This window comes from Rattus rattus, chromosome 9 (assembly GCF_011064425.1).
Source record: "Rattus rattus isolate New Zealand chromosome 9, Rrattus_CSIRO_v1, whole genome shotgun sequence".
Classification (NCBI taxonomy): domain Eukaryota; kingdom Metazoa; phylum Chordata; class Mammalia; order Rodentia; family Muridae; genus Rattus; species Rattus rattus.
Genome location: NC_046162.1, coordinates 31,966,577 through 31,982,555, shown reverse-complemented (window position 1 = coordinate 31,982,555; position 15,979 = coordinate 31,966,577). Strand labels below are relative to the sequence as shown.

The 15,979-nt window shown below is 46.0% G+C and overlaps 1 protein-coding gene across 1 annotated transcript; it reads right to left on the bottom strand.

The window, feature by feature from the left end:
• Positions 1-1,044: 1,044 nt before the first annotated feature.
• On the bottom strand, positions 1,045-2,012 carry LOC116909540 (olfactory receptor 10-like). The gene has a single exon (XM_032913156.1). The coding sequence runs from the start codon at positions 1,978-1,980 to the stop codon at positions 1,045-1,047; it is 936 nt and encodes a 311-aa protein (XP_032769047.1). The 5' UTR covers positions 1,981-2,012.
• Positions 2,013-15,979: the final 13,967 nt, after the last annotated feature.

Sequence of the window (15,979 nt, the reverse complement as noted above, 5' to 3'; positions counted from 1 at the left end):
AACAGGCCCTGAGTTATGATGGAAGTTAGACAGGGTCATGATACATTAGGAAATGTATCATGTAGGAGCGATATCAAGGTCACACTTTGAGCTGAGGCTCTACACCCATGCATAAGCAGGTAACCCTACACAGACACCGTGGATTTAAACTCTTTAAAAGGTCATAAAACTGTGAGAACAAAGTGCTGTTGAGGTACATGGGAGAAATTGAAAGAGGGACTGGGGGTGGATTTGATCAAAGTACAGTATCCGAATGTATGAATATTAAATTAAAAGTGAAAATACAAAAAGGAGAGACAATCGGAGTGAACTCAAGCCCTCTGCCTTGGGTCACAGTGTCCACTGTATAACACAACACAGGAATGTGACTTTGAGTGTTGCAATTCAAAATTAAAAATCCTCTGACATGGGGTAGGGGATTTAGCTCAGTGGTAGAGCACTGGCCTAGCAAGCGCAAGGCCCTGGGTTCGGTCCCCAGCTCCGAAAAAAAAAAATCCTCTGATGCTCAGACTTGCCATGAACCCAGCCCCTTTCCACAGGCGCTCACAATACACTACTCCCAGTCTCCTCCTGTGGAAAGTTGTATCTGTGGCCACACATATCCTTGCTGAGCAGTGATGAGAGACACTAACCCAGAGAGAAGATCCCTACTCCAACTCCCAAACATGGAAGGCTCCAAAGCCCCAAGTTTTATAGTTTATTTGTTACACACACACACACACACACACACACACACTTGTATGGAGGACTTGATTAGGTCCTTCTACCATGTGGACTACAGGCATCAAACTCAGACCCTCGGGTGGGCCACCAAGTGCCTTTACCTACTGAGCACCTTGCCATCCTAGGACTGATTTTGTTGTTGTTGTTGTTGTTTGTTTTGGTTGTTTTTTTTTGTTTTGTTTTGTCTTCTATTTTCAGTTCTTTGACATTTTCATGAATGTGCATAGTTCATTGTAGTTGCTTTGACACCCATTTCCCCTCTCTCACTGAAACCCTCTGAACTACAGAATATAAACTGTTTTACTGGTCAGCTTTCCCTTCCTACCCCGTGGCTGCAGCTCTCCCTAGCACCTTCCACAGAGCCCCCTTCACATCCTTGTTCCTCAGGGTATAGATCAGAGGGTTGAGCATGGGGTGATGATGAGTATAAAAAGGGCAACAAACTTCCCTTGCTCTCTCGGAATAGCTGTCCTTGGGCTGTAAGTATGTGTAGGTGGCCGAGCCATAGAAGAGAGATACCACCAGGAGGTGGGAGCCACACGTCCCAGCAGCCTTTCTGCGTGCAGCCACTGACTTGACCCTCAACACTGCCCTAGCAATCTGAGCATAGGAGCCTAGAATGAGCATGGCTGGCACTGCGACAATCACCACTCTCGCCACAAACATCTTGGCCTCTGTTCCTTCTGTGTCTTCACAGGCCAACTTGAGGAACACAGGCATCTCACAGAAGAAGTGATTCAGTCGGCGTCCACAGAGCGGCATGGCCATCATGAGTCCTGTTTGAATCAGAGAGTTCAAGAAGCCTCCTACCCAGGAAGCAATGGCCAATGCCTGGCAGAGAACAGGGTGCATGATGGTCGTGTAGTGCAGTGGACGGCACACAGCAGCATAGCGGTCAAAAGCCATCACTACCAGGAGCACACTCTCTGTGGATCCCAGAGCAAGAGATATGAACAGCTGGGCCACACACCCTCCATAGCTGATGGTCCTGTCAAGTCCATGGAGGTTGATCAGGAGCTGGGGCACGGTGCTGGTGGTGCAGCTGAGGTCGAGAAAGGAGAGGTGTGAGAGGAAGAAGTACATGGGGGTGTGCAATCGGAGGTCCATTCGGGAGAGAGCGATGATGGCGGTGTTGCCAAAGAGAGTTATAGAGTAGAAAATCAAAATATAAATAAAGAAGATGAGTTCTAGTTCAGGCCAGTCTGAGAAGCCCACCAAAATGAAGCCTTTATCCAAACTGGCGTTGAAGCTTCCCATAACCTTTGACCTGAACAAGAACCCAAAGGCAATTCAGTGCATCCTATGACGAATAAGGGTTCATATGCCGTTTACAGTATTCCTTAAGCACTGCTAAACCACGAGTTTATTACCTGCGCTGGTATCCAGCCCCCTTCCTTCCAACCTTCCATCCTCAGTCTTGTCCACTGTAGCCAGACAACCTCTGAATTGGGAATGATAGCATCCTTGTTTGATCCCTATCTCTGGTGCCTCTTTAGTCCCTAGGTTTAGCCAAGCCTTTCAGTCCTATAGAGTTGATATTTCTCATACTCGTTACAGTGAGATTTGGACCTAACCCAGCACCATGGAAATTGCTTTAAAACAGTGAGAAGGGGCTTGTGGGAAAAGCAAAAGTAAGGCACATGTCACACAAGTGAGGACTGGAGATTAGACACCCCCCAACATCTACAGAGCCCCCTCTCTTGCTCAGAAACATCAAGAAATTGTCAGGCTCAAATGAGTCTCCTTTATTGTAAGACTACATCACCAACTTCCTGTGCCAGCATGAAGAATACAGTATCTGACCTGTCATCCAATAATTTTATTACTGGCTTGGAGATGGATTAGTGGCACAGAAATTGCCTAGTATTTGGGAAGCTCTGGTTTTATTATCAGGACTGCAAACATATTTCATTGTTTATGGAGACCATTCATACTCAGAGGCACTCACGAATACACAGAGACATGAAGACAGATAGTCACCAGCTTCTGTGATGTAAAGCATCAGCCGTACCAGATATGTCAGTGCGTAATGCTTGGCGCTTGATAGAGGGCGTTAGATCAGCTCAGTGTCATTAAGAGATAATTTAAATGGGTAACAGTATATTAAATCTAACCCAATTTCTCCGTGTTTGTTTGCATATATAACCCTCTCCGCCGTCTCTGGAGAGCTAACTCTCCACTGAGTAGGCGCTGAATCATCCTTGGCCTCATTCTGCGTGAGTGTGCTCTACACAGCCAATCCTGTCTTCATAACAACACCAAGGCCCACTCTAGGGTTTCCTGCAAATATGCATAGTGGTCTTCAAGACTACCTTATGACATATTTAATAATAACTCATCAACATTTCATAGTATACGACCAGAAAATAAACCTGGGTGATGGTAGTTCATATCTTTTATCCCAGCGCTCAGGAGTTACGGGCAGGAAGATCTGAGCTTGAGGTCACTCTGGTCTACAGAGCAAGGTCCAGGACAGCCAGGGATAGACGGAAAACCCTGTCTTGGAAAAGAAAAGACCAGCAAATAAAATGAGTAAGGTCTGCTCAATTGAAATTCAAAGTCTGAAATTCAAAGTCTGGGCGAATACACTGCTTTTTAAACATTGATTCCCCACACGGGACTTGACCTCAAATTAGGAAGAATCCTCTTCCACCCTCTGCCCCTTGGTAAATTGTTCTTCGATGAGTTTCAACACTTTTGGCCATGGCTCTGCTTTCTGTCTCCTGGATCTGGCATCTTCAATTTGCTTTGCACTTTAAGTACCGGGCACCTCAGAGATTGAGTTTTGAAAGAACTTCAAGCCCTGCACAGCTCACCAACTCTGTACCCACTCAAGTTCTGGTAAGGAGAGCACTTGTGCTTGCCTGCTCCGGTTCTATCTGGAAGATCCCGGGAGACCCACTCCTCTCTGGTTCTGACTTCGGCTGTGGAGGGCTTGAGGCCCAGCTGATCCTAGCTAAGTCTTGCTAATCTGTGTCTCTCTGCCCCAAGCGTCTCACCAGCCAGGCACACAGCTAAGAAGACGGAACCGTCCTCCACCGCACTCCGACTCACTTACCTAACAAAGACTAGGAAGGACCTGGTATATCATTAAGCCAACCTTTCCCCTCTGGACACTACCTGTGGCTCTTTAATAACAGTGGCAACAGAATTATTTATCACCTGTGGCCTTTGAGACCTCTGGGCCCCAGTGTGGCAATTATAACCAGCTGGCTGCTTCTCCAAGATGTCCTCACTGTCCTCAGCTCCTACAATTCCCTGAACTCCCCGCACACTGCCCAATCTTAGCTCCTCTGTTCCCCACTCGCTGCCCAGTTTAAATTAACCCATTCCTGGTCCTTAGAATGCACAATTTCACTTGGCTCATGCAACTTTATATTGCGAGATCCTTCCCATATCCCCAACTCAGACCCTAGTCCTGGTAGCCCTAAAATTAGGTCATACTCTGTGTCTCCTATAAGCCTACCATGCTCACCACAATCCGGGTGTCTTATTTCTATAGAATTCCAGTCAAAAGCTCACGTTCTCGGTTACACACATCATTCATGCAACTAAGCATTTATTCCTTTGAGGAAGACTTTGACCTTTCAGGGGCTCTTCAAATTCCATATGAGTTTTAGAGTAGGTGTCTTTCTTTTCTGCTGATAAAATATTTCTCCGTTTTCGTGGAAGTTGAATTAAGTCCGTAGAGTGCTTTGAAATGGTGTTTAGCTTTCCAATCTATGGTCATGAGATCTCCATTTGCTTTCGTTTCTTTTACTGCCGTTTTACAGGTTTTCATATACTGGTCATTTACTTCCTTAGTTAAATGAATCTCTAAATATTTTCTTCGTTGGAGGTAAATGATTTTCTTTCTCAGCACACACACACACACACACACACACACACAGAGAGAGAGAGAGAGAGAGAGAGAGAGAGAGAGAGAGAGAGTCACATAGACATACACAAAAAGACACAGATGCCAATACACAAGAAGCATGGTCATAGCTTGAGGGTGTCTGTTTTGAAATGTTAGCAAGGTTAACCTAAAAAGGAGAGAGCAGAGCTGAGGAGATGGCTCAGTGGGCGAAGGCGTTGGCTACCAAGTCTACTGACCAGAGACAACTGACTCCCCATAAGTTGTCATCTGATTTCCACAGATGTATGGTGGTGTGCACATGCCCCCTAACAAGTAAATAAATTTCACAAAATAAATAAACACCTTTTTAAAAAGAGAGGGTTTCTCTAAGTAGCCCTGGCTGTCCTGGGACTCGATCTGTGGAGCAGGATGGCCTCAAACTCAGAGATCTACTGCCGCTGCCTCCCCAGTGCTGGGATTAAAGGCGTGTCTGATCACCACCAAACAAACAAACTACTTAAGGAACCTATAGCAGAGTGAAGACTAATGTGACAATTCTAGCCCCTTCCCCTGTCTTAGCTAGCTTCTGCTGAGCAAACTGCTCACAGGGAGCAGAGTACAGGGAAGGGCAAAAGGCCTGTTTACTTGTGTCTTATTGTTTATGACATCTGTCATCCAATTATGAAGGGGGAGCTCTCATGGGTTATCTATCTCATCCGGCCTGTGCCTGTCTTCACCACACAGGAAACTGCTTCTCACTCTTCCCACTATGGTCAAGCAGCACAAGGGAGTCCCTCCTTTGCAGTTAGGAAATCAAAGGCTTGACAAGGTCAAGCTGTGTCTGGACCACCCAGTTCTCTTTTCTCCCCATGCAAGCCTCCATCCATCCATGCTCGGGAGCTGTGCCTTCTTCAGCATCCCGGAACACCTTCTGACCCTTCTGACTGGAGACCGCATTGGCAACCCAGGTCTGAATCCTGCAACTTCCTGTCTAGTTCAGCTCCAGCGTGAGTCAAACCTCCTGGTAAGACACTCCTTTCTTGTCAGTCAGCTGCCATTTGTTCTCCCTTCCGGTTCCCACTCACCACTCAGGGTGATCGGCAGAATTTGGGCAACCGGCACCGAGGGCTTACTGGACACATACTCGTTGCCATGAAATATGCTCGCAAGTCTGAGCATATTACTTAATCTTCCCAATAACCCAGCAGGAAATTCTTTCATCTGTGAATGATGAAGATGAGGCTCTGAAAGGCTGACTTGCCCAAGGCAGTATTCACAACTCAAACCTGTCAACCTCCAGAACATGCTTCACTTCCCCGAGCTATGCTGACTGGCTCTGCCCCCTGAAAGCACTCTGAGACCCATCCCAGACAGGATAACAAATGAGGCAGCGGGGCAGCGCTTCATCTCGGCAGCCTCGCACCCAGCCCAGCTTCCAGGAAGGCTTTAATGCCTCGCTGTGTGACTCAGCCACAGAACCTACCAGCACTGAGCCCCGGAAAGCTGACAGAGTCGCGTGACTATCTATCCAGTCAGCTATCCAGGTAGAGGAAAGGGTCTAGACTGCGGGGCTTCTCAACCTTCCTAATGCTGAGACCTTTTAATACAGTTCCTCGTGTAGTGGTGGCCCTTCGTTGCTACTTCGTTACTGTAGTTGTGCTACTGTTATGAATCTTAATGTAAATATCTGTGTTTTCCGGTGGTCCTAGGCGACCCTGCGGAAGGGTCATTCAACCCTCCAAAGGAGCTTCAACCCATGGGTTGAGAACTGCTGGTCTAGGGTGGGGAAGGTACCAGGCATTAAGCAGAAGCAGGGAGAAAGGTAATTCCTGGCATGTTTAGATGTTGGTCTAGATAACCATACCCAAACCCACTGCCAGCAAAAGGTCTGCGTGGGTGTTGGGTAAAAAAGGAGCCCAAAGTACATCCACTTCCTGGCGTTTCCGTGACGATTGGATGAGACAGAAGAGAGTCCGCGCCTCCAACGTCACTTCACATGTGTGGACGAAAGTCGGTTCAGGCCATGCTGACCTGCCTTCGCTCAGATCCTTCTGAGTTCTGCCACTTAATGTCACCTGCACAGAGGCAAGACAACAGGCACCGCCTTACGTCCAATATGGCATACTAAGCGCAGCCTGCCCGCGGGGAGGAACGGCCTCACTGAGAGTATCTGTAGACTCGCTAGAGATAGAACTTAAGCCTGGACACATTCTAAGAGGTGAAATGATTACAAAAGAGTCTAATCAGTATGTTCCTGAAAACCGGAGGGCACCCTGGGCTGCTAGAGAGAGGGTTTCCTCATTCCGGGTTATTGCAAAATATATGAAAAGCTGAACTTGCCTATGGGAGAGTTTTGCGTTTCCTGTATAAAGGTTTTGTTCAAACGACGATAAATTGTGTATATAGGTTAGGGTGTAGTTCACTTATAGAGCCAGCTTATGCAGCGTCTGAGGTCAATTCCAGGCATAAATTAGTAAATCAATAAATCCTGTGTATGTGCAGAATACAGTAAAAGGTTATGACAAAAACTAATTCTAGGACCTAATATTTGCCACGGATTTTCCTAAAGGCAAGTAGTGGTTAAGAATTAAGTATGCAGTAGTGTGCAGTAAATTTTCTTATTATGAAATACCAGGAATTAAAGAGGTAATTAGCCACATTATGGTATTTTTTTGAAAAATAAAACAACATGCATGAATGGCAATAGAACACACATGCTAACACCGTAGTAGAGTCATTTGCTGTAGGCTTTTTTGTTGTTGTTGATTGTCATTGCTGTTTGTGTTTTCCTAGATGAGGTGTCTCGGTGTAGCCTCGGCTGTCCTGCCGCTGTAGACCAGGCTGGCCTCCAACAATTTGCAATAGCTTTAAGCAGAAGAAAAGAGGGGAAATTTTCAGAACAAAAAGAAATTTCTTTTTAATTCAAAGTTTTAAAACCCACTCGTGGGTGCTGGGAATCGAACCCAGGTCCTCCAAAAGAGCCAGTTCCTAACCACTAAGCCATCTCTCCAGCCTTTTTATTTTCGTTATTTGATGTTGTCAAGTCTTACCCTTTACAGTCATCTCAAATGGCACTGCACAAAGTGATTTGATGGGTTAAAAGGACAAAACAACAACAAGACTCCTCATAGAAGCATCAAAAATTTGAATGAGGATAAGACAGCCAAGGGCGTGTTTCCACCCTGGCCCAGCTAACAGGGAAGGTAAGAATTGAGTCCAATAGAGCCTGGTGTGAGCGATTTGGGGATGAGCTGAATTCCAACGTCTTAGAATGTCTGTAAGGCAGGCCTCTGATAAGGCCGGCAGTCATCAGCAGAGATAAAGGTTGTGTCTCTTTTCCCAGAATCCCCAGTTGGAAGCCACTAGCAGCGAGACAAGTCAGCTGAGGAGAGCAGTAAATTAAACACACATCAGTCCATTGGCAGTTTGGGTTCCCAAGGGAACAGCAGAGCGGCTGGCTGCGGTCCCAGTGAGGGGAAATCCAGGGACACACAAAGCACATCCACCAAGCAATCAGCTGCCGGTCCCCATCAACTCGTTTAGAAGTGGCACATTCCGCTGACCCAGCATGTGCTAGGTCAAAATATTGTTTTTCTCTGTCTGACAGCTTGACATGGATTTGCTTCTGCAAAGGCGAAGTTTGGTAAGGACTTAGTGAGCAGTCTGAATGTGCTTATAGACACTGGCACTTTTGTGCACGATGTGGGAATTACATAAGCCATGATTTGGGGGATGGGGATTGGTTTTGAGACTCTCGCTATGTAGCCCTGGCTGGCCCGGACCTTTCTACACAGATCAGGCTGGCTTCAAACTCACAGACATCTTCCTGCTTCCTTCTCCCTTCTGCCTTCTGCTTCCTGCTTCCTCCTACTTCCTCCTGCTTCCTCCTGTTTCCCCTGCCTCCTGCCTCCTGCTTCCCCATTCCTGATGACTCCTGATGACTCCTGATGACTCCTGACTCCTGACTCCTGACTCCTGACTCCTAACTCCTGACTCCTAACTCCTGACTGCTGCCTCCTGCCTCTGCAGTTCTGGGATTGAAGGCACACACCTCCATATTCCAGCACTGAGCTGTTTCCTATCTCTTCTTACTAGTCATGCCTGTGTCCCTAAGAATTCCCATTCTAATTCATCAGCACTGAATCAGCCTCCTTGAATCCAAGCCAAAATAAGACCGTTCTCACAAACCCAGAGTAAATAGAGTGACTCTTAGAAAATAACTTTTCTTTTGTCTGATTTATTCCTTGTGGAGAAAAGGGAAATGAATTGAGGGAAAAATATATGTATATATGTGTGTGTGTATATATATATATATGTATATATATATATGAATATTTACCAAATATATATATACACTATTTTTACCATATACTATATTACTTATACACTATTTACCATATATAGTAGTTTGATTTCTCTGTGGAACCTTGGCAGTCCTGGAACTCATTCTGTAGGCCAGGCTGGCCTTGACCTCTAAGATCCACCAGCCTCTCAAGCTCTGGGATTAAAGACCTGTGCCACCACCACCCATTGATGTATTTTTTAAATTTCATGAGTGGCTTCTCCCCATCTCCCCATCTGTATCAGTTTCTGACTTACATTTGTAAAAACGTTTTAGTGTTCATTGCAGCTTCTTTTCTCACAAGGAGAAGAACCATATAATTAACTCCGCAACAATAACTGTATTCACTTAAGATTTCAATTTTGATTATGTGCTTCTGTGTCTGTGCACGGCATGGGCGTGTAGCTGACTACAGGGTTCATGGAGTCCAGAAAAGAACATTGGATCCCCTGGAGCTGGAGTTGCCAGCAGTTGTGAGCCAACCAATGAGGTGCTGAGAAGGGAACTTGGTCCTCTGCAAGGTCAGGACATGCTCTGAACCACTGAGCCAACTTTCCAGTCCCCAAGACATCTTAAAATTCTTCAGAGAAGTGGTGAAAGACAAAAAACGTTACCGATGGTTAAAGTGGGTGACCTTTTACAAATCTTTACCACGTTGTCTCTAATGTGCAAACCTTTTGTTATGACTGAGTTGCAGGGGAGAGAGTAGATTGTTCCTCCCTAGACTTTGAAGGTACTAAAAACCTCCTGATACCGTGGTTAAAAATCAAAGCTGCTGGGTACCTGGACCTCTAGGATCCAGCATAAGCCTGCTGGTAATAAACCTTTGAGGGCACTCAAGAGTCTGTGGTTAAATTAATGTTACCTTACCTTGAATTGTGTGCATTTCTTGCCCCCAAGGGGAACCCACATTCCACTTGAATGATAGGATTCCATCAATACGGTTCTCAACCTCCGCTCTGATCGATTTTTACACTCTGTGGTGATAAAGGGTGGGAGGCAGAAATTGTTTCCAGGCAAACTCAGCAGGGACGTTGACCTCCCAGCCCCTCAGTGGGGTAGCCTGTGCTTCCAACAAGAGACATGCTTTCCCTCTCTGTTCTGAGCTGACAAATTTGGGGGAGAGAGAGTACAAAGAAAAGCATAAACCAGTGAAGGGGACCGGGTGGACGCCGGTGTTCTCCCCTGTGTGAATGGAGTCTAGACACGTAGGTGGCCCTCTTACCGCCAGATCGCAGACTATTCTTCCTGCTGGCTCACTGTGTGCTCAGCATGGCGACAAACAATTCCCTCTTACTTCCTCCTGACAGGTTTGTCACAATAACTACAATACCTTTATTCATTTATCCCCAGAGAAAGAATTGCTCCTATTCTTGCATATCAATAAATGGAGGGACATGACAGATCAACTCAGCGTCTGTGAAGTACGGTTGCTGTCGGAACTGCCTGGGAAGGCATTGAGCATCCTGCCTGCAGAAAGTGTGTAGCGTCCTGCCTGCGTCTTCCCAATCAATAGCTTCTAAGTGATGTGGCCAGGGTCTTTTTTTTTTTTTATCTCTCTTTGTGAGAAAAAGAAAGTATTTTTTTAAGTATTTTAGAATATCAGTCGTAGAGACCTATAAATAAACAGGGATGCTTGACTGTGCTAATTTGCAATCGGGCCAAAGTTGATAGGTTGAAAAATATCGAGAGTGACTTGTATCAGAAGTCCTAGAAGGTATGACGTGTACATAAGACAAGATGTAATGGAGGGAGGGGCAAGAAGGACGAACTGAAGGAGGAGGGAAAAGTAGGTACCTGTTGCTAGGGAAGAAAGGTACTGCCTTCAATGTGTGGCCCGTCTGACTGAGTTGTAGAGCTGCCAGACCAGGAGGGGAGACAGGCAGCCATTATAATGAATGGAAGTCCTGGGGGGTGGGACATCAGTATCTTCAGCATTTTCAGAAATTCTTGAGTCTGCTCAATCCAACTAAACCTCAGGAGAGACTTGGCAAAGAATTCCCGTCTGGTGCAATTCTCCAACTCACCACTAGAGGGCACTCCTACCTAATGAAGACCAAAGTCGGACTACCTACTTATTTAGTATACTTAGGTTAAAACTTAATCTAGTAAGTGAAATCATGAATGAGTTCCATTTACTTCTAATTTTCTACACTTTACAATGATATCGAAGTTAACTTACTTATATGATTACTAAAATATTTATAAGTAAAGAACTTGTAGCGCCCCAGCATCATCTAATCAATAAATGGGGTGATGATCTGGATAGACACTACCCCAAGGAAGACTCAAACGACCAGCAGATACTCCAAAATGTTTGAAATTCAACATCCTTAGACAGCAGGAAATGCAAAGTAGAACTCAGCTGTGCCACTCCTGCATAGAGACCTGAAGGATTCTGGGTCTACATACCTCAGAGACACCAGTACATCCATATCTACAGTAGCTGAGAAATGAGGCAGCCCGGAAGCCCGTCAGACAGACGGGAGATGTGGTGTGCGCATACAATGGAATTTCATTTAGCTGTAAGAAAAACAATTTAAATCATAACACTCAAGGTGAAGTAAACAGAGCCGGAGAGTGTTATGATACACAAATGAGCCAGGCTCAGAAAGACAAATACCGTCTTTCCTCTCGTGTGGAACATTGACTTAAGTGCGCGCATGCGTGTGTTGAAAGTAGAAAGAAGGCCATGACCTGAGAAAGGAGGAGGAGCCCTTAAGGGGAGGGGTAGTGAGGGTAATGGAATAGGGCAGCCTTCCTAACGCTGCGACGACCCTTTGACACCGTTTCTCATGTTGTGGGGACCCCCAACCATTAAATTATTTTTCGTTGCTACTTTATAGCTGTAACTTTGCTACTGCTATGAATCGTGATGTAAATATCTGATCTGTGGGATATCGGATATGTGACCCCTGTGAAAAGACCGTTTGCCCCTTCCCTGGGGGTCGTGACCCAGAGGTTGAGAATCGCTGAGCTCAGGGTCCATGAAAGCAGAAAGGAGGGCGATTTGAAAGGGGGCAGAGGGGTGGGTGAGTGAAGCAGAGAAGGGGGAAGAGTAAGACCAACAAATGGCATGCACGACGTGTGAGAATGCCACAGAGAAAACCAGGGCCCCATGTGTGAATTAATTTTAAAAGTTATTTTTAAAAGGCTTGTCCTGTAACCTCCTATTTGATGGGACAGATAGAGGAGCGCGGGTATAAAGTGCACGTAGCTGGCACATGACAAAGTATTGATTCTTATATTATCTCATCGGAAGAAATGTGGGTCACTACTCTTTCCATTTCCCTATGAGTTTAAAGTCTCATAACAAAAACTTGAAAAAAAACAGTTCAAATATAAAATTGGAAAAAGTTGGGGGTGAATGAAATCATATCCATATCCATTAATCTAAAGATAACTTCTACCTTCCTAAGAGAGTGAACATCACTGAGAACACCCTTGGGTACTAATGGGTAAATGTCTGGAAATTCTTATCCTCGAAATATTTGTTTAAGCATTCCATCCTGGTTGCAGCGACTTCTCCATTTCAAGGACAGAACACAAAAGCCAAGGACTCCAACCAGCTACTATCTCAACTTATCAAATACTTTCAAACATTAGCAGCTAAAAATAGCCATGACTTTTGCTAGTCGTGGGTTAAGAATCGAGGAAGGGCTGGCCGGCTAACTGTTGCTTCACACCAAGTTGTAGTAGATATTGGACCGGGCTTGGAGTTTCAAAAGGCTTCACAGGACTAAATATGGAAGATGGTTCATTTACACAGCAGCAGGTGGCTCCTGCCCACCAGCCATCCCATCTGGCCTCTCCGGTGAGGTGGTTTCAGAGCAGTGAGGTTTCTTACAAGCATAGCTTTCAGCCCAAGGTTCTAAGCCAGTGGTTCTCAACCAGCAGTCACAACCCTTTGGGGATTGCATACCAGATATCCTGTGTATCAGATATTTACATTATGATTCCTAACAATAGCAAAACTAGTTATGAAGTAGCATTGAAATAATTTTATGGTTGGGGGTCAGCACCACACGAAGAATGGCATTAAAGGGTCGCAGCTTTAGGAAGGTTAAGAACCACTGTTCGGAGCAAACCAGGCCGAAATCACATGAGCCTCTTCGTTTTTGTTGTTGGACATCGGGCACCCTCCAGAAGCCATAGGTAAAAGGCTTGGTCCCCAGAGTGGTGTGCTGGGCAGTGAGGGAGCCTATGGAGATCTACGGTCACATGGAGTTGTGCTCCCCAAAGGGAGCTATAGGACCCCAGACCGTCTCATCCATCTGCCTCCTGGCTGGAGATGCGAGCCCTCACACTGACCTGCATCCTACCTCTAGGCAACAGAATGGCCCAGCTGAGACTTGAACCTTCCAAATCACGAGCCAAAATAGACCTCTACTTCCTAGATGATCTGTGTCTACTGTTTCACTATGGCGGCCTAAAGGGACTAACGCACCGTCAATAGCCTACGTGTATACCTGCAACTATGAGACTCAAGCTAAATTCTAGTGAATGGAATGCGCATGCGTGCGCATGCGTGCGCTGTGGCAGGGGTCATATGGGCACTGGTGTCAGTCTGTGAAGAACTGCTTGGCCTCCATTCCCCTTTTCTCCTTCGTGATGCCTAGCTCCATCTTGGAAGGCGAGCCTAGAGCCGTATGTTGAAGATGATTCCTTGGTCCGTCTGTCTGCCTGTCAGTCAACATTTCTGTAGATGTGTGTGGCCTTTAAGAATACTACTCTTGTGTGAAACTGAGAAAGGCTCGCCACCATGACAGACAGAAGCACAGAAGCCAGTACGGGCTGCAGGAAGTTTAATTTTGCCTTTTCCAGGTCCGGCAGGATTCTTAATGTATAACCTTCACTCCCTTTCTCCCCAATGGTAAAGTTTAACTAAAAATCAATTTAGCTGGCGGATTTCTTTTGCAATCTCTTCCGCTGATAGCATGCCCGTGTGATGTTAGTGCCCACGAACCTTTGATCGGGCACTGACTGCAGGCCCTCCTCTGGCCTGTCTTCCTTTCTCTTAGCCTAATGTGTGCGGCAGCTGGAACTCTTGCAGCCAAGGAATGGAGGCCTCGCGCTAAGGAGGGTGAGACGGACATAGAAGGTACCCGAGGCCCTCATGACAGAAGCCCTATGCCAGGCCTACATCACCCCCTTCTCCTTTGTTTTTTAAGATTTATTTTAGTTGTATGTGTGTGCGCCTAAGTGGTGTGTGTGTGTGTGTGTGTGTGTGTGTGTGTGTGTGTGTGTGTGTGTCACACGCATGTAGGTCTCCTGGGGAAGCGTGAGAGGTCAAATCCCCTGAAACTGGAGTCACAGGTAAGTTTTCTGCTTTTTAGGTGCTAGGAACTGAACTGGCTTGGGCAGTAATTTCTCTTAACTGATCGATCAGCCATCTTTCCAGCCCCTAACTTTCATTTCTTTAGATCTGTATTTCCTGCTGTGGGCAGCTCAAGCCAGTTCTTAGTCACTTCCAGTTTTAGCAGAAAGAGCCTCGCTTCAAATGAGCAAAGGGTGGCGGTGGGGCAAACCAGACCTACCTCAGTGCCATGTGGTCCCCACTCACACAGCCTTAAGGCTGCCGCTCACTTCCTTTAGCCTTATGTGAAGGCGTGAGGCCTACAAGTGGGGGAACCAAGGTGACCACTGGGAAAAGGAAGGAACAGATTTCCACAGGACTCTCTTCGTGTCACTTCCACATATTAGATCACCTTCATAAGCTTCCAGAAGATACTACTATCCTGACCTCGTAGACAAAGTGTTGGCAGGACCACTGTGTGATCCACAGTGAGACACCCAGTGCGCCTGATGCAAACTCCAGCTCAGGCCCATCACATCTGTCACATCTGTGCCACCGGGCTTGGTCTCTGAGCCTCAGGGAGGAGAACTTGATCCCTCAGCTGAAAAGGCCTCTAACCTCTGCTTCGAAACACAAATTCCCTGCAGTTTGTCCAGGCTCGGCAAATGTGCTGGGTAGAAAACAGGGCCAAGGACTCCTGGGCAGCAAACCACTTGCCCCTGCTATACAATTCCCACCTGGAAGACTGAAACCCGTATTTCTTTAAAATGAGGCTAATACTATGTTGCATAAATTAATTAGTTATATAAACTTATATAAGCTAAGCATTTGCAGAACTTTATGGATTTGTTGATAAATAAGTGCCCTATTTGTGGGAGAAAGAAGACTGGAAGGATTCCGCACCACAGTATAAATCTGGTAAAGAACTGGGCCGCCTTGCCTGGCCTCAGTGGGAGAGGATGTACTTAATCTTGCAGTGATTTGTCAGAGGGGATGGGGAGGGAGAAACGGGGGGAGGCTCTATATGAGGGCGTACTGGGAGGAGAGGGGTCATTGATATCTGGATGTAAAGTGAATAAATTTTTAAAAATCCAGTAAAAAAAAATAAGAGCATAGCTGTTATTATAATCTGTCTTATCTTCATAAAACAAGTATATAATAAAGGGGAGAAGACATTCTTAGTAAGAGTTTTCAACCAAACATGGAAGTTGGTCTCTAACTCCTACCCTCTCAAGTCTTCCCTAAGAGCATCAGTTCTCCTGGCAACTCACCCAGCAGGGATCAGATGGGGAAGTCTATCGAAGGCTCAGAAGCCTTGCCAGAGACCTGTAGAGAGAATACCTTGTGTCTATATGGATGTGGCACTAGTCAATAATAAATCTGATGGCCTATAGCTTAGGCAGGAAATAGGAGGTGGGACATCCAGGAGGCAAAAAGGATTCTGGGATAGTGCCAGGCTCGCTTGAGATTCGCCCAGGAATGAGTGATGAGACAGATGTGTGATGCCTAAGCTCAGGTAATCAGCCATGTGGCAGAATGTAGATCAGAATAAATGGCTTAAGTTATGAGCTAATCAGATAAGCGCCTAGGTATATGGCCAAGTTATCTGTAAATGTATATTGAGCCTAAGCCTTACTTCTGGAAGCATGGAGCTGGGAGAAAGAACACCTAACTTCTACAAAGGCCACAGCCAATACATCTGTCTATGCTGGGGCGAGTCAGTCCACAAACAAGACGTCAATGGGACCTAGATAAGAGGCAAGGGCATATGGAGGGCAGA